Raw genomic sequence first — 25,234 nt, 5'->3', positions numbered from 1 at the left:
TAAAAAATGGCCACTTTTGCATTTTGGCACAGCCCTTGAATATCATGTCCATACAGACACTGACATTCAAAGGATATCTAAACCCCAAAACAAAAATTTAATATATATTGCATTATACTAGTCCAGAAATCTTCAAACTATGGCTCTCCAGCTGTTGCGAACTACACATCCCATGAGGCATTGTAAAACTCTGACATTCACAGACATGACTAGGCATTATGGGAATTGTAGTTCCTGAACAACTGGAGGGTCATAGTTTGAAGACCCCTGGACTAGTCCTTAGATGTGGTGGCTGCATTGGTATACTGTTTTTCATGCTTTTTTCCGTTTATTCCACCTGGTGATTCTGCAATTACCACACTTCCTGAGTGACAGCACTCACTTCTCCGCTCTATCCACTTAAGGACTTCCCTATTGCAGATTTACGGCTAAAGGTTGAAGAATCATGCACAGTTCCTTGAAAAATTATTTATAACCCTGGAAATTTTCCATATTTTGTCATGATAAAACAAAAAGAAAATTTGGGTTGTATGTGATCAAAACAAAGTGGCACATAATTGTGAAGTTCACATTTTTTTACAAATAAATATGTGAAAAGTGTGGGGTACATTTGTATTCAGCACCCCCCTGAGTCAATACTTTGTAGAACCACCTTTCACTGTAATTACAGCTGCAAGTCTTTTCAGGGATGTCTCTACCAGCTTTGCCCATCTAGAGAGTGACATTTTTGCTCATTCTTCTTTGCAAAATATCTCAAGCTCTGTCAGATTGGATGAAGAGTGTCTGTGAACAGCAATTTTCAAGTCTTGCCACAGATTCTCAATTGGATTTAGGTCTGGACTTTGACTGGGCCATTCTAATACATGAATATGCTTTGATCTAAACCATTCCATTGTAGCTCTGGCTGTATGTTTAGGGTCATTGTCCTGCTGGAAGATGAACCACCGCCCCAGACTCAAGTCTTTTCGAGCCTCTAACAAGTTTTCTTCTAAGATTGCCCTGTATTTGGCTCCATCCATCTTCCCATCAACTCTGACCAGCTTCCCTGTCCCTGCTGAAGAAAAACATCCCAACTAGAACAAAAAATTACTTTTGTTTCGTTTCATTCTGTTTTGTATTAAAAAAAAATCATATTTCGTAATTCGTGTACGAAATTCAATTCGGATTCGTACAAAATACGAATTTTCATTAGATTCGTAAACTTTTTGTTAAAATAATGAAAGTTTGTTATGATGAATTTATCATTATGAGGGGTTCCCACTATCCCTGTGCTGTGCTGACTTCCTGGGTTTTTAACTTTTAGGTTTGTTAACTTTTTGTAACAATTACGAATGTTCATTATGATGAATTCATCATTATGAGGGGTGCTGACTTCGTCTGATTGGTCTGATTGGTGAACAAAACACCAGTCACGTTTCCAAAATTCCAAAATTTGTTAACAAAATTTAGTATTTCGTATAAAATTCATAAGCATAGAAATTCCCATAGGGTTCCCACCATTCATGTGCTGAGTTCCCAGGTCTGTACACCTGCTGTGTCCATTATGAGGGGTTCCCACCATCCCTGTGCTGTGCTGACTTCCTCTGATTGGTGAACAAAACACCAGTCAAGTTTCTGTTAATTTGGATCCGAAATTCCGAAATTCAATTTCAATTTCAATTTCATATTTCGTACAGAATTCGTATACATAAAAATTTGTATTTTAGATTCGTATGAATGTACGAATTTTTGATTCGTACAAAATGAATCGCACATGTCTAATCCCCACAACATGATGCTGCCACCACCATGTTTCATGGTGGTGATGGTGTGTTCAGGCTGATGTGCAGTGTTCATTTTTCGCCACATATATTGTTTTGCTTTTAGGCCAAAAAGTTCCTTTTTGGTCTCATCTGAAAAGAGCACCTTCCACATAAATACTAAAGCAGCCACCACATCTAAGAACTGAAGCAATATATTACATTTTGATGGTTAGGTTAATTTTTAAGTAACCGCTCCTTTACAATGGTGTATAGAAGATTACAGGACAGGAAGTCGTATATAGCACCTTAATTTTAAATATCCTTTGCTCTGATAACCTACTGAAAGTATACTGTATATATTGTATATATTGTGTGTGTGTGTATGTATGTATGTATGTATATATATATATATATATATATATATATATATATATATATATATATACAGAATATATATTGTTAAAAGTATCGGGATGCCTGCCTTTACACGTACATGAACTTTAATGGCATCCCAGTCAGTCCGTAGGTTTCAATATTGAGTTGGCCCACCCTTTGCAGCTATAACAGCTTCAACTTTTCTGGGAAGGCTGTCCACAAGGTTTAGGAGTGTGTCTATGGGAATGTTTGACATTTCTTCCATTCGTTGTTTTATGGACCTTGCTTAGTGCACTGGTGTGCAGTCATGTTGGAACAGGAAAGGGCAATCCCCAAACTGTTCCCACAAAGTTGGGCGCATGAAATTGTCCAAAATGTCTCAGCCCAACCCCTGAAAAACAACCTCACACCATAATCCCCCCTCCACCAAATGATTTGGACCAGTGCACAAAGCAAGGTCCATAAAGACAAGAATGAGTGAGTTTGAGGTGGATGAACTTGTCCAAAATGTCATGGTATGCAGGCCAGTCAAGTTCCTCCACCCCAAACTCGCTCATCCATGTCTTTATGGACCTTGCTTTGTTCACTGGTCGAAATCATTTGGTAGAGGGGGGATTATGGTGTGGTGGTTGTTTTAGGGGTGAGGCTTGGCCCCTTAGTGCTACTGAAAAGAACGCTTAAGGCGTCAGCATACCAAGACATTTTGGACAATTTCATGCTCCCAACTTTGTGGGAACAGTTTGGGGATGGCCTCTTCCTGTTCCAACACAACTGCTCACCGGTGTACAAAGCAAGGTCCATAAGAACATGGATGAGCGAGTGTGGGGTGGAGGAACTTGACTTTTTTTTGTTAATAAGATCTCTTTTACTTATTTATTGGTTATTGTAATTATATGCATGTGGAATGTATATATTCTTTTTCGTTTTGAATATGTATGTGTTATGGAATAAGTATTACCTCTGACCGTAATATAATTATAGGAAAGGTTTGTGTGTGTGGGAGGGGGTTGGGGGTTGAAAATGAGGAATATTGCTTTTAGTACATATCTTTCAAGGGTTAAAGCAAATCTCTAGGCAAACAGATACATGCACACTGTAGAACAACATATATCCTGGTTTACCTGCCATAGGATTACCTATTCCATACAGCCAGTCTTGTGATGCATAGCCTGGAAGATGACTTACTTATGTCCTGGTTCAGAAAAACTATTTCCCATATCATCTTTCCCATTCCAGCCTGCTCACAAGACTTTAAATCTGCATCATATCCTCTGCTCAAGGAGCAGGGAGGTGATTCAGAAAGTAGTAAAGATGAACCAGAAAGTGGTATAGTTATCTACCTGGCAGAAATCTGTGAGGAATGGCTAAATAAAATTCCAAAACCTTCGGCAAGTAAAACAGTTAGCGCACATGTATTTCAATTTGACTGGAGTATGTTCAGCTTTAATGCACATACACTAGAGACTAGTCACTGAGGGGTTAATTGTGCATGCACTGGATACAGGTCACTAAGAGGTTAATGCACACACACTGGAGACTGATCACTGTGAGTTCAAAGCACATACAGTGCCTTGAAAAAGTATTCATACCCCTTGAAATTTTCCACATTTTGTCATGTTACAACCAAAAACGTGAATGTATCTTATTGGGATTTTATGCGATAGACCAACACAAAGTGGCACATAATTGTGAAGTGGAAGGAAAATGATAAATGGTTTTCAAAACTTTTTACAAATACGAAAATGGAAAGAGTATGGTACAACTGCAAACCTACCAAGACATGGCCGTCCACCTAAACTGACAGGCCGGGCAAGGAGAGCATTCATCAGAGAAGCAGCCAAGAGGTCCATGGTAACTCTGGAGGAGCTGCAGAGATCCCCAGCTCAGGTGGCAGACTCTGTCCACAGAACAACTATTAGTTATGCACTCCACAAATCTGCCCTTTATGGAAGAGTGGCAAGAAGAAAGCCATTGTAGAAAGAAAGCAATTAAAAGTCCTCTTTGCAGTTTGCAAGAAGCCATGTGGGGGACACAGCAAACATGTGGAAGAAAGTGTTCTGGTCAGATGAGACAAAAATTGAACTTTTTGGCCTAAAAGCAAAATGCTAAGTGTGGTGGAAAACTAACACTGCACATCAATCTGAACACACCATCCCCACCGTGAAACATGGTGGTAGCAGCATCATGCTGTGGGTATGCTTTTCTTCAGCAGGGACAGGGAAGCTGGTCAGAGTTGATGGGAAGATGGATGGAGCCAAATACAGGGCAATCTTAGAAGAAAACCTGTTAGGCCGCGTACACACGGGCGGACTGTTCGTCCAACTTTGTCCGCTGAACAGTGTTTCAGCGGACAGTCCGCTCCTGTGTGGGCTTCAGCGGACAGTTTCAGCGGACAGTCTGACGAACAAAGTTTTTCGGAATTTCCGTAAGACTGTCCGCTGAAACTTGGTTTGAGCGGACAGTCCGCTCATGTGTAGGCTTGTTCGTCAAACTAAGTTCCGCGCATGCTCAGAAAGGATTTACACGCCGAAGGTTGCATTGCAGTGTATAGGACTTCGAATCTCTCGTCCCGTCGTACGTGCCGTTCACGTCATCGCGCAAGTTTTCAGCGGACTGTTCGTTCGTTGTGTGTGGTCAAGTCCGCTCATGCTAATTTTGAGCGGACTGTTTGTCAAACTGTTTGACGAACAAAGTTGGGCGAACAGTCCGCCCGTGTGTACGCGGCCTTAGAGTCTGCAAAATACTTGAGACTGGGGCGGTGGTTCACCTTCCAGCAGGACAACGACCCCAAACATACAGCCAGAGCTACAATGGAATGGTGTAGATCAAAGCAAATTCATGTGTTAGAATGGCACCAGTCAAAGTCCAGACCTAAATCCAACTGAGAATCTGTGGCAAGACTTGAAAATTGCTGTTCACAGACGTTCTCCATCCAATCTGACAGAGCTTGAGATATTTTGCAAAGAAGAATGGGCAAAAATGTCCCTCTCTAGATGTGTAAAGCTGGTAGAGACACCCCCAAAAAGACTTGCAGCTGTAATTGCAGTGCAAGGCAGTTCTACAAAGTATTTACTCAGGGGGGCACCATACAAATGCACTCCACACTTTTCATATTATTTATTTCTAAAACAATTTGGAAATCCATTTATCATTTTCCTTCCACTTCACAATTATGTGCCACTTTGTGTTGGTCTATCACATAAAATCACAATGAAATACATTTACATTTTTGGTTGTAACATGACAAAATGTGGAAAATTTCAAAGAGGTATGAATACTTTTTCAAGGCACTGTATACTGGAGACTGGTCATTGATGGGTAATGCACATAAACTAGAACCTGTGTACCAAGAGTTTTTGCACACACTGGAGACAAATCACTAAGGGGTTAATGTATATACACTGGAGAGTGATCACTGAGGGGGTTAATGCACATCCATACATTCACCAGACTCATCACAAACTTATTGTGAATAGAGAAGGGGGGGTGGTGTCTGGCTCATTATAGTTATCTGGTGCACTCTCAGTGCTCTATTGAGGAAAGCTGTAGTGTCTGAATCCCTTTAAATATATTTAGGCAAGGGGAGTTTGTCACTAAAACTAAAATTCCCACACCTAAAATCTGACCTGTTTCTTAGCACAGACCTTTGTGAGTATCAGTGAGCCAATCACAGCAGCAGGAAATGACATTTCTGGGGGCGTTCTGTATAACGATGGTGTATACACCGCCTCCAGGTTGCCACATTATATTGGATTCAATTTTATAGGAACTTACAGAGCTGCAGAAGGAAAAGGAAAAGTCATTTTTAATAACATTAAATTACAACATGGCTTGGGTAGCAATTACAATTGTTTATATATATATATATATATATATATATATATATATATATATATATATATATATATAATATTATATTTGCTATAAGTGGAGTTACTCTTTGCGTGTTTTATCTAAATAAGGAAATTCATTAGGAAATGAAGTACATTTATAATTTATGAGGGCAGAAATACCCCATCAAGAGTTTTTTTTTTTTTTTTTTATCTGAAGGTCACTATTAGACTTACCCAATGAAGCCACAAATCAAATGAGACTTTCTTTGATATCAAACTAGTAAAATAATAAATCTAAATGGCTGTTATGATCAATTGCACTTGATCACAGATGTTTGCCTCGCTGATAATAATGATGTCTATTGGATAACTATCACTTATACTGGTTGTTTTTCACAGAAACAGCCAATGATCTAATATCTACTGGGCCTCCTCAATAAGCCCTGAACCAATGTTCTAGAAACCTTTTCCAATCAGGAGTTAAAGAGATCCAGTCCTCTGAAAACATCCCAACCATGACCTCTGCCACGTCTCTGCGTGCCATGGCCCTGTTCATTTAAGAGCAGTACACCGCTGGACCAGTGGAGGAAGTCGTGAGTAGGACTCTGCCATAGAAATATACACGGCCATGGCGCACGTGCTTGCTAAGAGGACCTAGTGGGGACGTTTTTGGAGGAGCAGCTGTGCAGCGCTGAGTAGGGCCATGGGAAAGCAGGCTAGACTTGAAGGAATGGGGGGCTTCCTTAAAGAACAACTTACACTATATTACTAAAAGTATTGTGACGCTTGCCTTTATACGCACATAAATGTTAATGACATCCCATTCTTAGTCCGTAGGGTTCAATATTCAGTTGGCCCACCCTTTGCAGCTATAACAGCTTCAACTCTTCTGGGAAGGCTGTCCACAAGGTTTAGGAGTGTGTTTATGGCAGGGGTCTCAAACTGGTGGCCCTCCAACTATGGCAGGGGTCTCAAACTACAAGTCCCATCATGCCTCTGCCTGTGGGAGTCTTGCTTGTAACTGTCAATCTTTCAATGTGTGACAGAACTACCCGGGACCGAGGCTCTTGGAGGGGACTGAATGCCAGCCTCTTGCCTTGTGATTATGGGCCCTGGCATTTGGGGGAACAGTGATCTTTGTGAGTTGTATGCCTGGGAACCCCTGAGGTGGTTTTACTTGGATTCAGGTCCATGCCACCCCCCAAGACACACAGACTCTGGATATGTAAATGCCATGTTAGCAATAGACGGAATCACACTGTTGGGACACAAACTCTTAGATGCTAATATCATCAACTCCAGCCACCTGTCTGTTGTCTTGTATAATGTAAATGATTCTAGTCTAGCTTGACACAGATTCTAAAGAGTATTTCACCAATTGTTGTTTTTTTGTTTGTGCTAATTAACCCTGCAATTGAATGAAGGAGTCCAGTGTTGATTAGATAATTAGCTCATGCTAATTCGGTTAGGTTTTAGTCACCCTGCTGTATATATTTTGTGTGAGATCTCAAATAAAGATGATTCCTGATGTACTCCAAGACTGGTGTTGTCTAGTTCTTGGGGGTTCCTATAGCCAGACCCATTGGACTCGTGTTCCAGGACTTAGGAAGCGGTATTACTGACTGAAACACTCAAATGGAGTATAGGAACGGATCTGTCACATAATGCCTCATGGGACTTGTAGTTACGCTACAGCTGGAAGGCCACCAGTTTGAGACCCCTGGTCTATGGGAATGTTTGACCATTCTTCCAGAAGTGCATTTGTGAGGTCAGGCACTAATGTTGGACGAGAAGGCCTGGCTCACAGTGTCCACTCTAATTCATCACAAAGGTATTGTATCAGGTTGAGGTCAAGACTCTGTGCAAGCCAGTCAAGTTCATCCACCCCAAACTCACTCATCCATGTCTTTATGGACCTTTCCTTGTGCACTAGTCCAGATCATTTGGTGGAGGGGAGAGTATGATGTGGAGTTATTCTTCAGAGGTTGGGCTTGGCCCCTTAGTTCCAGTGAAAGGAACTCTTAAGGCATCAGCATACGAAGACATTTTGGACAATTTAATGCTGCCAACTTTGAGGGAACAGTTTGGGGATGGCCCCGTCCTGTTCCAACATGATTGCACAATAGTGCACAAAGCAAGTTCTATAAAGACATGGATGAGCAAGTTTGGGGTGGAGGAACTTGACTGGCCTGCACAGAGTCTGGACCTTAACCCAATAGAACACCTTTGGAATGAATTAAATCGCAGACTGCGAGCCTCCTTCACATTAGTGCCTGACCTCACAAATGCGCTTCTGGAAGAATGGTCAAACATTCCCATAGACACACTCCTAAACCTTGTGGACAGCCTTCCCAAAAGAGTTGAAGCTGGTATAGCTGCAAAGGGTGGGCCAACTCAATATTGAACTCTACAGACTGAGAGTGGGATGCCATTAAAGTTCATGTGTATGTTAAGGCAGGCGTCCCGATACTTTTAGTAATATAGTGAATAATAAAGCATAGTTGTCCTTGTATAAGCCAGTTCAACTTTGGTTGACAACAAAAAAAAAAAAAAAATCACATGTTGTCTCCAATAAACCATTTTTAACGTTCCTACTTGATAAAAAAGGTAACATCATCATTTTCAGTAACCTAGCTCAATCAGTTTGCAATATGCCGCTACATATGAAAAACTTATTTAACCCATGATAGATTCCCTTTAAACAATACAGAAGGGAAGAGGAGATGGTTTCTCTGTTATCTAGTCAAGCGTCTTGCTGCATTTGTTGGCCAACCTGGATAGAAGAGAAAAGTTATCAAAACAAAACATTTGAATTATTAATACATGCACGGGTTTATAGCTCAATCGTTCTGAACCGACTACAACATAGGCATGCAGTACAGATCCCCTGAGATCTTCATCCACAGTCATTAGCCATCACAGACAAATGTTGGAAAGCCATACCTGTGTCTGGATACGGTTCAGCCCGCGAAACCATAGGATCTGACCCCTGCGGAGCTCTCTCTCTGCGTGATCAATTTCGTCTTCATCCTCAGCCATCTCCTCATCTGTCATTTCATCTTTGCCTGGCCCGTGACCTGCTTCCTTCAAACACTTCAGATGGCTGGTGGGGATGGTGGCAATGACCTAGATAAGAGAAAGATTGTCAAGTACAGATGCCAAGGGCAACTCCAATATTCTCAACATTGGAACCATTGAAATAATTTTTTTGTTTTTAATCCCTGGATAGAGTAGGAAAGGCATTGAACCTCTGTGTCTCCATAAGTAGATTAACCCTCCATATCTGTCCCAGAGACCACTGAGACAACAAGTAACTCTAACTGTCTGGTGGGGACTGTGGGAATGAGTTAGCTAGAATAAAATCTGTAAGGTACAGATGCCAAGGGCAACCCCGGTATTCGCAACATTGGAACTATTGGAAACATTGGTAAGAAGGATAAAGTCAACTCTTATTGGAAAATTCAGTTATACCTAGGACTGAGTCCAAATAAATTTCCTTAATTTTTTTAAATTCCTGGATAGAGTAGGGAAGGAATTGAACCCCTGTGTCTCCCATGAGTAAGTTTACACTCTATAGCTGTTCTGGGGACCACTGAGACAACTAGTAACTTCAGCTGTCTGGTGAGGACCTTGGACCTTGGGAATGAGTTTGATAGAAGAATGCCAAGGGCAACCCTGTTTTTTTCAACATTGGAACCAATTAATATAATTGGTATTACGGATAACGTCAACTCTTAGGCCCCTTTCACACTTGTGCGACTTGTCATATGTGATTCTGCAGTCCAAAGTGGTAGGACAAGTAGTTCCCCTATGATTTCCAATAAGTACCGTTCATATATGTGCAACTTCAAGTCGCAAGATTACAGAGCCATTGCTTCAAGTCGTGTGACCATTAGGTCAAACAAGTGTGAAAGGGGCCCCACTGGAACATTTAGTTACTTGTAGTGCTCCAAAAACGTTATCTTTTAATTACAGCCAAAATATGTTTTTAAATTCCTGGATGTAATTGGTAAAATGGATTAAAAGTCAGCTACTGTTGGTTGCTCTAAACATTTTTCCTCCCTAAAGCCAAGAACCAAGTGTATGTAAATCCAATACTTTTTTTTTAAATTTAGAGTAAAAATCCCACCCAGGTTTTCATTGCTGTCCCACTGGGAAGATGGTTTTTAATATTAACTGTGGTAGTGAGAAATCCACAATGTTAGAGTTGTCACATGAACAGGAGGTGAGAAGGAATCTTCCAATGGTTCCAACATGTTCTGAAGGCAACTGTCTAAAATGCCCTGGAACTCACCAACAAAAAAGTTCATAAAAATTCAAAACAAGTATAGAGGCACTCATGAGGCTTGAAGTAGAGATCATTCAAAGCAAAAGCATTTTATTTTCAATGTTTCAATGAAGCTCAATCCATTTTTCTATTATGTCTGCTGCAAGACCCATGAGTGACTCTATACCTATTTTGAACATTGGAACCATTATTGTGTAGCGGCGGCTCCTGAAGAGCACGCGCTATGCCTTTTTCAAAGTTAAAGTTATACCTAAACTGCAGTTTGGTTTGGGTACAATTGTCTAAATTTGGACTTCAGAATCAGTCTGACTGGACTATGAGATGTTCAGCCTGGCCACAGGGGGCACTGTCTCTTCTGGCAGGTATGGAACTATGGTCTGGTTAGGTGCTTAAGTTACTCTCTCTGTGCTTTCTGGGAGAGGGTATTTAAGATGCTGACGTCACGTGGTTTGGGGTTCTGGTCCAGAATGTTGTACTGACTTCATGGTCCTGGTCCTCCTGACCAGCCCCCAGGAAGGCTATGGCCTGGGGTGCGGATCCACCCGATCTTGCTGTCTCAGGGCAGGCAAGGAAACTAAAGGAGGATTCTGAGGTGTTTGGGTGCCGTCTCCAGTTTGGAAGAGACCCAGTGACTTCACGCTATTCAGGGGAGGACTCTTCAGAAGAAGGCCACGTAGGGGTTGGTTTCTTAGTAAGAGCCTGGAGGAGCTGGAGTACCCAAGAGAATCTGTTCTCGTGGATATCGCCAAGCTGGCTGAAAGATCCAGGTATCCTAAGAGTTTAGTTTTCCTACGTGTTCTACAACAACGTCTGTGGCAGAAACATCCATTGTACATTCTACAACATCTGTGGCAGAGACTTGTTCCTGAGTAAGCACCTTATTGGCTGCTAGGCCTTGTGACAGAAGGACTGTCCAACTTGAGTGAACATCCAGTTGCGAATGGCTATTCTCTGGATGCAATCAAAGTAAGCAAGTTCTTCAATACATGACTTTAACACTAAGAGTACCTGAACTTCCTTTCCAACCCTCTGATCCCATTTTAGGAGACTGTTCATTGTCTACGTTTTGCAAATAAAATCCATTCAAGTGGATCTGTTGTCAGTCTCTCAAGTTACTGGGCCATCTACCACGGGACCCCCCTAGACTTGAAGTAAAGAGAAAAGATGGTAACGGTAAGCTCATTCTAACCAGCAGCTCCTTCGGGGGTTAGTGCTACAATTAGAATTGGTAAAATTGAATAAGTAATTTCTTGTTGGTTGCTCTGAACATGTCTCTTCTTCAAAACCCATAACTAAGTGTATTTAAATCCAAACCTTTGTATAACTTTAGTTAGAGTATGGAAGTGTAAAACCCCAGCCAGGTTTTCACTGCTGTCCCACTGGGAAGATTTACCCTCTCCATTGTTCCTGGTGACCATTGTCTTCAAGACTGAAAGTGGTGGAAAATCCACAATTTTAGAGTTGTCACAGAAACAGGAGCTGAGGGGAAATCTTCCAATTGTTCCAACACATTCTGGAGACAACTGTCTAAAAGGGGATTTTCAATGGCTTTGGAGAGATCTCCTTTTTTTTCCTGTTGTGTTTTTGGGATAAGACGTGGAGGGAAGTCTCTGCAACAAAACCCAGAGACAACGAAAACACTAACGGGGGTATTAACTATCCCTTACTCTATCAAACAGAAAAATGGCTCTATGTAATCTTTAGGCCGCGTACACACGGGCGGACTGTTCGCCCAACTTTGTCCGCTGAACAGTGTTTGGGCGGACAGTCCGCTCGTGTGTGGGCTTTCAGCGGACAGTTTCAGCGGACAGTTGGACGGACAAGGTTTTTCGGAAATTCCGAAAAACTGTCCGCTGAAACCTTGTTTCAGCGAACAGCCCGCTCGTGTGTAGGCTTGTTCGTCAAACAAAGTTGCGCGCATGCTCAGAAAGGATTTTCACGCCAAAAGCTATAATGCAGTGTATAGGACGTCGTATTTTTCGTCCCGTCGTACGTGCTGTTCACGTCATCGCGCACGGTTTCAGCAAACTGTTCGTTCGTCGTGTGTGGGCATGTCCGTCCATGCTAATTTTGAGCGGACTGTTTGCTGAAACTGTTGGACGGACAAAGTTGGGCGAACAGTCCGCGCGTGTGTACGCGGCCTTAAGGGGTAATACAGTTATTTTGATCAAGAAAAAATATATATACGGAGAGAACTATGCTGTGCTGTTTATGGTCAGGTCTTCCAAGATGAACAGATCATTAAAGGGTTCTTCATGTGTATTCATAAGCAGATCCATGCTTCCATCCTTACAGTCAAGGTACAAATTTCATAAGTAGTAAAGGCTGAAAAACACGGTATTTTTGGTCATCTATGTAAATATTGGTGTTCCAATCACCACAATTACATAAGATTGGTGTCTCAAGAAAATCTAAATAGAAATCTCAGAACATGATTCACCTGTAAGGGAAGTTAGCCTATTACTATATATGTTAATGTGTGCTACAATTGTTGGTGTAACAAATCTCAAGCCCTGTTTGTTAAGACACAGGCCCTTATTCATCAAATTTCATGGCAACATTTAAGGCATGCTAAAGAGTGCTTACAGTATGCTATAAAAACATGCCAGTAGCACTGGCAAAGAGGACACTTTACCATAATGCTTAAAGTGGACCTAAAAAAATAAGATCTGCTATGTTATAGTGAACATCTAGAAATCTTAATTGTACCTAAGCAGATTCTCCTGAAAGATAGCAATGCACTTCCTATGCCTTGAGCCTCATAGCTGTATATGTGGGTTGTGAGATCATCTAAGGCACAGCCGCCTCTAATTGTTAGGCCCATTTTACATGAAGGGTCTGATCAGGTCTACCTTTCAGTTTTTCAGGCAGGCCAGATCAGACCTTCAATTCACCCTTATGGACCAGAGGGTGTAAACAGACTTGTGTCTGTTTACACCCACCTACCTCCAATCCAATCTATTCTGCTAAAAAACAAAGAAACAAGAAACAAAAGGGGGAATGAGCCTCCTCCATCTAGCCGGATCATATGACAGGGCGATTGGGTCTAAACAGACAACCAGAGTCAATTTACACCAGGCCACCGATAGAGCAGAGCGGGCTCGGTCCATGTCTACTAAACTGAGCAGACACGGACCTATCATCTGCCCGCTTTGCTGATCTCAACAGAGTCCACCCCATGTGAGAGGCCTAAGTCTCAGTTTCAGATTAAAATTTGGTGATGTCCCTGTTCTTGTTCATTGTTCTCCTTACTGAAGAGTAAGCTGTTGCTGAGGACCTGCAGTGCAAGGATCTCCCTGCTCCTGCTTCATTCATTCGTGAATCTGCTCAACCTTTCTTGCCCCTTCTTAAATATTCCCTTAGTCATCAGATTTCCATCCATTGAAAGAGCATATCTGACATTTGAAAGCAAAGCCCTGCTCCTCTACCAAGATGGCTGCCTCTACACATAGGCACAGTGCAAAACAAGTCAGGATAAAGCTAGCAGGACTAAAGAAGAGAAATGAATTGATTCTTCCATCCAGCTAAGTGATCAATAAAAAGAATCCCCCCTGCTGGCTATTGTATTCAGTATCTGATAAGATGTGATCACGAACAAGAATTTTTCGCCTTCTCCAAAAGTTGATTGAAATATTGACTTTTTGAGCCAGGTGGTATCGGCAGGGCCACCTATAGCTCAAATTCCAGCTAATTGAGCAGAAATTAAAGGAATGTATCACAGGCTTAAGTCATTACCAGAGAAAAGATCAGCTGTGGTAAACCTGTAGGCAATACAAGCCTCTCTCCTTGGCACAAGCTCTACAGTACAGGTACACTTTTTAAGTTGCCCTAAATGCTGCTAAAGCTTGATGTACCTCACTGGTAACTATTCAGATGAGCAGTTTCACTACTAACAGAATCCATATTAGGTGGATAATCATACAGCAATATTTCACCTGTCCCCAAACAAGCTCCCCCACTCCCACAAACAGACACCACAGCCATTGTTGCGCGTTTAAAGGAGCACAGCTGAAGGGCTTCCCTCCGAACTGGACAATCAAAATCTGAAACGAGAATAACAAAATGTAGAAAAAATACTTAAAATGTAATACTTAGAAATAGATAATAAACCATTTAGTTATAACAGAGATTGTATATGTTTGCACAGCAGTTGTATATTGCAGATTATTGTTTTTTTTAATGGTTGCTAAAATCAGTAGCAGAATCTTTTTTAACTTCTTCCCCCCCATGTAAGAGGTATACTTCGGTAAAGGGGTGGCATTTAACTTCCACATGCTCATCCAAGGATGGCAGGGTTTTCTGTGTTGGGAGCCCTGCTAAAGATTGGGAACTGGCTACCGATCATGTGACCTTTGTGACATCCAATAACAGTGGAGTCAGGACCCAGGTCTTAACCTGCAACCTCTGTGTCTCCAGCTCCCTGGACAATTCCTTGAATAATACTACCTTGTACCTTGCTTCTTTTGAACCGTGAATCCTTTGTTTCCCCCATGAACTTCCTATTTAAGCCATGTCTCTACACGTCCTGTTTGTCAGATTATTGTGCTCTCCTCAGGCAATATTTTACTCTTTTCACTCCTACTGCGGTCCATATCTTCGCTACCACTCGTTAGGATCTTTGGCATGTTCCTCAACTAACCTTCTGCTTGATACCAACCACTTGTTACTGACCTTTCGCATGTTTACTGACTACACTTCCGTAGACATGAAATGCACAATGACAGTCGAGTGTGAACTTGAGGTCAGGTTAGATGGAAATACAGGGAACTGCAGTGATGTCAGCCTATAACCGGCTGTACAAAAGCATTGTGGACACCTGTTCCTCCCACTAACCAATGCCCTAATATGCATAACAATAAGGCAGTGGTAAAGTGAGACTCTCTCCACTAGGAGCACATGACTATGGAAGCAGAGCCTAAGTAGATGAGGTATCGCCGACTGACAGATGAACAAAAGTTCCACTGTATGCTAAATGGAAACCCACAATTCCCTTCACACTTTCAGTGAGTAATTAGCACTCTAAATAAGCCTGTAGATAATCCCAATACTGGGAAAGTCAATGGGTGCTATTCACAGTTGTGATGGTGGTGGGGGGGTTGTAGCAGGCCAGCTCTGTGTTGTGTTCCTTCCAGTCCTGGCTGGGTAGGACAGCGTAGACGACAGGAGGATGCTGCGAGGGAGGGTGGAGGGAGGGTGGCAGGTGCTGGTGAGAAGCGGGGTGTGTGCTGAAAGATGCACCAATGCGTTTCATCCACTAGGTGGCGTGGACTTCCTCAGGATCAGATGTCTCTAGCTTTTAAGCTCTCTGGAATGTTCACAAGCAGGAAATCTCTAATGGGGCACGCCCTATCCCGGGCTTGAAGTACTAACCCCCCGTGTCCAAATAGGTGTGTGGAAATTAGAGGTGACAAGGCACCATCTGGGGGACAGTTAGCAAAGTACCAACAATTTGTAATAGTAGCAATACATATATACAATGTTGCAAAAGTATTTACACCTACAAAATTATATATTTACTTATACAGTTGAAATATTCTTAATCAGCTGTATATTTAATGACTGTTCTGTCAGTTGCACGCATAGGCTATAGGGATGGAGGTGGTCAAGAGGAGAAGTGGCAACTATCTTGTTATGGTGTTAGGAACACCAGAAGGTTCAGCTCATTGTTCAACCCTTTGGAAGCCAGAGTCCCTAAGCTGTAGATCCATTCTTTTTCACGCTGTAAGAGGATGGTATTGAAGTCTCCTCTTCTGCAGGGTAGTTTGAGGGCATTAGGTTGTCCTTTTGTGATATTTGGCAGTGTTGGCCAAGCGGTGTCTCATCGTCCTTACCACGGATACTGGACATATGTTCCCCGATTCTAACTTTTAGGGGGTGCTTTGTTTTGCCGACATAATATTTATCACATGGACACTCTAACATATAGAGTACCCATGTAGTGTCACAGTTGATAAATTGCTATATCTTATAAGTCTCCCACCTATTGGCATTGGTGAAGGTATTTGTTCAATGCAGTAGTTTGCCTTTAAGTTCTGGGAGATCAGTCAGCTAGTTGCATAGAGTGGTCTTAGTGAATTCAGATTTCACTAATTCATCAGTGAGGTTCTTGGCCCTTTTAGCTACCAGTTGGGGGGTCTACGACCAACAATATTTGCTAGTTGGGGGTGGGAGAGTCAGAAGGTGCCAATGTTTAGTAAGTATATTACTGTCCTCATCCCATTGGGAGCCATAGGAGGTAATAATTCTCAGGGGATCTGAGTATTCCCTTTGGGCCTGATCTTTGGTACCCTTCACTTTTAACAAGTCTGATCTTGATCTCTGGGATGCCTTTCTTTTTGTGATGAGTTTCCTTTGTTCAATTCTGATAAGGAGATCCAGAAACCATATTTCATGGCCATTATAGTTGAAGGTGAGGCGTATATTCCTATTATTGGAGTTGAGCTCTCCAATAAAGTTTTCAAGGGTCTCAGGACGTGCCTGAGGTACCATCTGGAACAATAGACCACTTATTCTTCCCACCACCCAAGGTGGAGACAGGCATAAGCTGGCGCATGGGGCGCCCATAGATGTACCCTGGGTTTGTCTGTAGCTGGTTCCCATAAATTGAAAACAGTTGTTTGTGAGAGCGAATTGCAGGAGTTCGAGTAGGAATTTGTTTTGTGCCCCCACTGTTTGAAAATTTGCATCCAAGAAGTGTGCTATTGCCACTAAGCCCCAAAGATGGAGTATCAAGTTGTACAGGGATTCTACATCTATACTAACCAAGATAGCATCAGGTGGTACAGAAATAGTATCAATCCTCAAAAGGACATGTCTGGTGTCTTGCACAAACGATGGCAGCTCAGTGACCATCCCCTTAAGAAATGCATCAAGATATGGCTGAGATAGTCGGTCTGCCGGGTGGATTTTGAAGCGACTTATGGACTTAATTCCTCCATTGGCTGCGTGTCTGTATCCTGGTTCTATCTCTCCTGGGCTCTCCTCCTTTTTTCTTTTCTTTTACGCTTGCTGTATATTTTCTAAGTTTTTGAGTATTTCTTTCAGTGACTGGTTTGCCTTGCTTGGCGACTGATCGTCTAAAAAACCCACTGAACGATCGTTGTTCTTCTCACTTCCTAAAGGGATGGATCAATTCCTTGATGCAGATAGTGATCCCTTTGTAGGTCTTCTTATTCTACTACATCCTGTATTTGTTAGGTCAAAGATCTTACCTTCCTCTCAATCATCAAGTGAATGGCTTCATTACCTCAAGACTATGATTGATACATGTCTGCTTCCATTTGATGAGGAACCTTTCATTTTGTAGGTGTTTAGCTGGAGTCACTCGTTCCTGTAATCCTCAGGATTATTTTCTTATCAATATATGATGATAGGGACAGAATCTCCCACTTATGATTTAGTTGTTTAATAATTAGTTTTTTATGATGTTTGAACAAAATTTTTATAGAATCATCCTCTGATAGTTGTTGATCATGTGGGTTGCCAGTAAAATGTAACCCTTATTTCCTCTTCAATATCCTCACCTATCACATAAACCATGTGTGCGACTCAGCCAAATATAAACCACCAACTCACACACTCTATGTAACAAATATACCTCTGAGTAGTCTGCTAAGTTTCAACAAATCATGTCAATAGGTCCTGGGTGCTGGGTATGATTAAAAAAGATCAGCTTATAGATAGCATTAAATTGATTTAATAAAAAGCACACCAAAGGATCCCAGTGCTAGATAGTGGTAGTATATGCTAGCAAATTAGGAAGTATTGACTCACCAGGGTGGCGCCAATCCCTACAGCTCCCAAACACAGACTATGACTGAACAAGGTTGGAAAGATCCCTTAGGAGTTCTATAGGGGGGAGGGAATCAGGCGACGGCAGTCTCTTCCTATAAACTTTATTGATAGAGGTTAAAAATAATGCACAAACCAAAATAGCAGACTACACAGAAGATTTAAAAAGAGGTAATGTTGCCATTAAGAACACACACATATCCCGAGTTCACCAGTACACTGCAGACGTGAAATGCACAATGACAGTCGAGTGTGAAAACTAACTCAGGTTAGGTGGAAATACAGGGAACCGTAGTGATGTCAGTGTCAGGATGCACATGCCAGCAGACAAGTTCGGCCCTCTAGAAGTACTCCAAAATGCAGAAGAACACTTATTCCCTTTGCTCATAGGAAACGAGCATTGACGCATAGAAGTGCACATGTGCAAACTGGCGCGCAAGTTGTCATTCATCCCTGTGCGTGCCAACGCTTACACCCGCGCACACTTGCTTGCACCCGCGCTTGACGCTGGTGTCAAACAGTCTAATTAAACCCAGCCAGTGCCTGCCTCCAGGGCTGCTTCGTCTCAGCTCCTGCGTGCTCTGTTACCTGTGAAACCTGTGTTCTGATCTCTGTGTTAACCCGGCTTGTTTTGACCTTCCCTTGAACTCCACCTGCATTGACCTTGGCTTGTCCTGTGACCCTTCTTCTGCCTTCTCCCTTGGCTCCTGTTTGCACTCATCTGGTTCCAGACCTGACTTGTCTCCTAACTACGTTCCTGCCTGAACTCTGCTATCGTGTATGACCCAGCCTGCCTGACCCTGCTATCTGTTGCTGTCACCTGCACCAGCTGCCTGCCAAGACCTTCCAGTATCTTCTCCAGCCTTCCAGGACATCCGCCCTGCTTTCTGCAAGATTCCTTGGCACTCGTACGACTCTGCACTCCGGTGCCTTCTGTTTACATTATCAGAGATCCCGAGTCAGAGGTGTAAGGGAGGCCTTCCTTGTCCAATCAGGCTCTACTACCAGGTACGTGATAGTCAGCCTATAATCAGCTGTAAAAAAGCACTGTGGACATCTGTTCCCCCCATTTGGTGTGATCCTTTGGTGTGCTTTTTATTAAATCAATTTAATGCTATGCTTCCACTTATCCCTACCTGCTATATCAACTACTGGACCCCGGTCCTCGGTTTGCTCACCTCCTAGTGGGATGATCCTGAGGAACACGACCTGGTACTAACATGCAGCAGAACCCTTCCCCACCACCAGGACCTCTAGTGAACACTGGTTAGTACTTAGACTCTGCACCTCGGGCGTCATCAGCCAGGGTGACCTGCTTCTGTACATATCTAGCTGGTCAGTTGGAGCCTCTCTACTGCTATGACAAGTGGTCATGTGATTGTCCAGTCCTTCTTGCACCCCCTCTGATCTGAGTGCAGGTGTATTGCATGACTCATTCACACAGCTTTATAAAGACTAGTAAACTTGCTCCTTGATAATTCAACTCAGTGTAGAAGATGTTACATGAACACTGGATTTTTGATCACTAGTGAACAGTATGGTAAAATGAAATGAATACAGGAGATTCTTACCTGGACTCCAAAAGTGCCCAGCACTATGCTACAGAATATTAGGTTTGCAAAAATACCATCGAATACATTCCTCTCTCCGTGGATTTTGCGTGCATTGATTTCATTAAACAACTGCATCATGACAAAGGTGTTAAAAATTATGGTATAATGTTCTGAAGGAGGGGAGTGCAGTGGAGCGTTTCTTCCACTGTCAATGTCAAAGATAAGTTCACCTAGAAGGCAAATATGAACAAAAGCAATCATATAGCATCATTTCTTGGAATATACCAAATAAAAATGTACCATAAACACAATAAAAATCCTAAGTTTTTATCTATTTACAATATTTTTTAGGGGGTCTGGAGGTCCCAGTCTTTTGAGAGATTTTCCCAAATATGTCCTAGTTTGTATGTTACTTGTAATTCTCTCTTATTTTTCATAAAAATGTATGTGTAGCCAATTTTTTTTAAACTTCTGGATACTGGAGGGAAGGAAATGAACCCCTGTGTCTTCCATGGGAAGATTAATCTCCTCTCTCCGTCCTGGTGACCATGGAGGCATAAAGTAACTTCAGCTGGCTGGTGAGGACCATGGGAATGAGTTAGATAGGAGAAAGATTGTCTAGTACAGATGCCAAGTGCAAACTCCTGTATTATCAACACTGGAACCATTGGAAGAATTGGTAAGAAAGATTATGTCAACTTTTATTGGAACATTCAGTTACACCTAGGGCTCCAAAATCCCTTTCCTTCATCTTAAAAAAAAACCCTGAATAGAGTAGGAAAGGCAATAAACCTTATGTGTCTCTCATGAGTAGATTAACCCTCCATATCTGTCTTGCTGACCACTGAGATAGAAAGTAACATCAGCTGGCTGGTGGGAACCATGAGAATGAGTTAGATAGGAGAAAGATTGTCAGGTACAAATGCCAAGGTCAACCCTGGTATTCTCAACATTGGAACCATTGAAACAACTGGTAAGGAGGATAAAGTCAACTCAAATTGGAACATTCAGTTACACCTTGGGCTCCAAAATCCTTTTCTATTAATTTTTTTAAATCCCTGGATACAGTAGGGAAGGCATTGAACCCCATGGGCATTATAACCTCCTCTATCTGTCTATCTCTCCTGGTGACTCCTGAGGCAATAAGTAAATGCAGCCGGCGGGGACCATGGGAATGCGTTAGCCAGGAGAAAGATTGCCAGGTATTCTCAACTTTGAAACCATTGGAAGAATTGGTTAGAAGGATTACGTTAACTCTTATTGGAACATTCAGTAACATCTAGGTCTCCAAAATCTTTTTCCTTTCATTTTATAAAATCTCTAGATACAGTGGGGAAGGTATTTGACCCCTGTGTCTTCCATGGGCATATTAACCTCCTCTATCTGTCCTGGTGACCCCTGAGACAATAAGTAAATTTAGTTGGCTGATGGGGCCTGTGGGAATGAGTTAGAAGGATTAAGTCAACTCTTACTGGAACATTCAGTTATACCTAGGGCTTCAAAATACTTTTCCATAATTTTTTTAAATTCCTGGATAGAGTAGGGAAGACATTGAATCCCTGTGTCTCTCATGAGTGGATTAACCCTCCATATCTGTCCTAGTGACCACTGAGACAGCAAGTAACTTCATCTGGCTGGTGTAGACAGTGGCAATAAGTTAGGAGAAGGATTGTCAGGTACAGATGCCAAGGGCAAGCCCAGTATTCTCAACTTCGGAAACGATGGAAGAATTGGTAAGAAGGATTAAGTAAACTCTTACTGAAACATTCAGTTACACCTAGTGCTCCCAAATCCTTGCCCTTTGTTTATAGTCAAAACATGTTTTTAAATTCCCAGATAGAGTAGGGCAAGAATTGGACCCCTGTGTCTCCCATGGACAGATTAACCCAGCTGTTGTCACTGAGACAGAAAGTTACTTCAGATGGCTGGTGAGAATGGTGGCAATGAGTTTGATAGGAAAAGAGACTGTCAGGTACAGATGCCAAGGGTGACCCCTGGTATAGTCATCACTGAAACCATTGAAAGAATTGGTAAGAAGGATAAAGTCGATTCCTACTGGGACTTTTATTTACACTGGGGAATCTAGTGCCCCAAAATCCTTCATAAAGCAATTTTAAAAAAAACCTCAGAGGTTCTAACCTTTCCCTCCTCTGTAAAAGGTTTTGGCTTAATTACTAATTTAAAATAACCTATTTATAGAAGAATTAAGGAAAATAGGGTCAATGGTGGAGTGTCATCACTTGACCAACTGAACCATCTTTATTAACACTTACCAACAAACAACAATGTGAAGATGATAACGAGTTGGTAGACTGCGTGACCAAGTATATTTTTCATCATGGTGCGAGATATAAGGGGTTTGTTTCTTCCATAGGGTTTGCGTAGAAGCAGTGATTCTGTAGGGGGTTCTGTTGCTAACGCCAGGGATGCAAAGGTATCCATAATTAGATTGACCCAAAGCATCTGCACTGCTTTTAGTGGTGAGTCCTAAGTATTAAGCAAATTGAAAAGTTAAAAGAAAAATATTTTTATTTGCCACAAAGTTTCTGAATTCTGGTTAATAGATTTTTGCCTTTCTACAGTGATGACACTGAAATGCACTTTAGTGGGTGGGGAAGAGATAAGGAAGTCCTTATTTGATCACTTTACCAGTTTAACCATGTCCTTCTTCCACTGTAGATTAACCTCCCCCTGCAAGATGCTGGGACAGCTAGCAGCTAACATCATGCTCTGCTGCTAAATAAAACCAGGTACACATTAATAGTTTTTTGGAGCCGCTGTACTAACTATCTGACATTAGAACAGCAACCTCCCCCCTTGAAGCTCTTATGTTCTGCCAGGGGGGCGCCCAGGGACCTTAGTACAGTGACTTCCCCCATTAAGCTATTGTGTTCTGACAGGGGGATGCTGGGGGATGTCAGGGGATGCCCGGGGACACCCCCCCACCAGAACACTGTCTGAGAGTGCTCATCGGGAGCTGGTCAGCTGCTGGTTTTCTGAATGGCTGGCTTCTGTCTGACAGGCTGACATACACATGGGCCAAATGTCGGCCGTTTTCTTTTTTAACCCACCGATATCTCCTGATGTTCGGCCTGTGTGTACTAGGCATTACAGACTTAGGCCTCTGTCACACAGGGCCCCGTGAATGATCCGCCCCGTGAAGATCCGCTCGCTCAGCGGGGATTGCTCCGTTGTCCCCGCTGAGCTGGCTGCAGAATCGGACTGTTGCGGAGGCGGACGAAATCGGGTGTCTGCGGATGCTCATCCGCAGACACCCGCTATCCCATAGGGATGAATGTATGCCCGTATTTCATCCGCAAATGGATGGATGAAATACGGACATACCATCCGCATGTGTGAAAGGGGCCTAAGTTGTCCCTTACAGCAGCAAAACCCACTAACATTCAGGAACCATCACAGGTGTTCCTAATCATGTAATTACATAGTGGAGAGGATTAAGCTCCAACAGAAACAAGGGTGACATCAACCAACCATAAAATAGACCATCGACGTGTTTTGTAGCATTGAGATGGTCACCTTATCAGGACAGGTGTATGAAACACTGAAGAAAAAAGGGGATGAGGATAGAAGTCAAGACAGAGTATAGTAAATCAAGTGTCCTCTTTAAAAGGTAGTTATTTATTGGTCAATCAACAGTAAAACACATCATCAACACTTTTCATGGCATCAAGTTGGTCACTTCATCAGGACAGGTGTATAAAACACTGAATCAAAAATAGGGGTTGAGGATACATGCCTAATAAATACATTTTTGGATAGATTCAAGAAGTTTATTTTTCAATTACCTTTTGTCGAAGGAGCTGTTGGAAAATTCTCAATCAAACAGCTTCTGCATCCAATCAGATGCAGACACTATATGGGTATTCTGACAGCTGTGAAAACCGGTTAGCCACAGTAGCCAGCACTGAAGATTCGTCCATCCATGCTAGTTGGCGTGGATGGGGGAATCCAATAATTCCTCTCGTTCAGCCCGTGGGGCTAAAGAAGAGAAATATTAACATGTATGGCCATCCTAAAGGAGTAGAGAATGTCCTTCTTTCAAAGAGAATTTTCACTTGACTCGAAAATTCTGAGCACAAAGAATACCCAATTGTGCAAGGAAAATTTTGTAATAGAATTTTGGAAGCATGGAGGATTCGAGGAATTAAAGTTAGCTTAGTGAATGAGGTTAAGTTGCACTAAGTAAAAATTTTCTTCACAAAAATAAAATTCATGTGGTGAATTGGTGCTGACTTCATCATTCAATCATGTGAAAGCAAAAATTTCATTTTCTTTGCTCATGATTGGGTAGTCTTTGCAAAGCAAATTTTTACTTTGTTTTGCCTAGTTTACCACTCTAAGTAAAAATTCACTTTGGAAGTGAACATGAAAACTTCTTTACTTACTTTACAACATGCAAGGGTCTGGAGCCCTCATGTATATTCAGTAATAGTTTACTCCAAATATGCCTGTTTATGAACTGCAGGCCATTTAAACCAGTGGTAGTTAACCTCTAGGACCTCACGGACCACTAAACTCTCATTCTGAATCCCGCAGAGCACTAACATTCATTTTCAAAAAGCCCTCCGGCAAACGCTGCGCTATAACCAAGGTGAGATATATACTATAAGCAGCCAGCACCAAAAAAGTCCAGTACCTAGTACTTCTTACACAAATATAAAAACAAAATAGATGCAGCGCTAATAACAACACATAATTGAAATACGTGATAAATTAATTTGTGAATAATGAATACAGTTAATTAACCACAAAGGGAAAAAAAAAAGAAAAAAATGTGATCAAAAAAAAGAAAAAAGAAAACTAATGCAGAGTCCCATTAGAATCAATAGTGAAAAAATGTATATAAAGTGCCCACGCAATAAGTGAGTAATAATGATCTCCGTGATCTATCTTCAAACAGCATGCAATGTGCGTCCTCTTCACCACAAATAATGTATCGATTGCCTGCTTACCAGGGGGCGATGACTGCCAAAAGAACAGTCTCGCCTAGCGTTTGGGAAATAGGTCTCCTGCAACCCCTTAGATGTTCATAGAGCCTCCGTATGTAACACTCAATACCGGGAAACAAAAGAGACTTCTGCATCTATTTTGTTTTTATACTAACATTAATTTTACATACCTTTTACACACAATGCTCCGGCTCTCTGCCCTCCTCCCTCTGGATCAAACTGCTGCCTTATACACACAATGCTCAGCTCCCTTCCCTCCTCCCCCTGGATCACACTGCTGCCTTATACACAATGCTCCGACTCTCTGCCTCCCTCCCCCTCCATCACACTGCTGCCTTATACACAATGCTCTGACTCTCTTCCTCCCTCCCCCTCCATTACACTGCTGCCTTATACACACAATGCTCTGTCTCTCTGCCTCCCTCCCCCCTATCACACTGCTGCCTTATACACACAATGCTCTTACTCTCTGCCCTCCTCCCCCCTCGATCATACTGCAGCCTTATACACACAATGCTCCGGCTCTTTGCCCTCCTCCCTCTGGATCACGCTGCTGCCTTATACACACAATGCTCTGGCTCTCTGCCCCTCTCCCTCTGGATCACACTGCTGCATTATACATACAATGCTCTGGCTCTCTTCTCCCCTCTGTAGCCCCCCTCCCATCAACTCTGCATCACAC

General features: G+C 42.2%; 1 protein-coding gene across 8 annotated transcripts in view; it reads right to left on the bottom strand.

Annotated features, from left to right (window-relative positions):
• ATP2B3 (ATPase plasma membrane Ca2+ transporting 3) overlaps positions 1-25,234 on the bottom strand; it is a 435,183-nt gene that overhangs the window by 28,720 nt on the left and 381,229 nt on the right. For all 8 annotated transcript variants that reach the window (XM_077478862.1, XM_077478864.1, XM_077478865.1 and 5 more), the window contains 4 exons: positions 21,856-22,069; positions 19,601-19,812; positions 14,174-14,281; positions 8,894-9,076 (listed from right to left, as the gene is read on the bottom strand). In XM_077478862.1, the coding sequence (XP_077334988.1) occupies positions 8,894-9,076; positions 14,174-14,281; positions 19,601-19,812; positions 21,856-22,069 (717 nt within the window). The remainder of the gene's footprint in view (positions 1-8,893; positions 9,077-14,173; positions 14,282-19,600; positions 19,813-21,855; positions 22,070-25,234) is intronic.

Source organism: Lithobates pipiens, unplaced genomic scaffold, assembly GCF_037356315.1.
Source record: "Lithobates pipiens isolate NorthernLeopardFrog02 unplaced genomic scaffold, aLitPip1_a1.2 Scaffold_1, whole genome shotgun sequence".
Lineage (NCBI taxonomy): Eukaryota > Metazoa > Chordata > Amphibia > Anura > Ranidae > Lithobates > Lithobates pipiens.
Note: the sequence above shows the minus strand (reverse complement) of the source record. Positions and strands in the feature narration are given on the sequence as shown.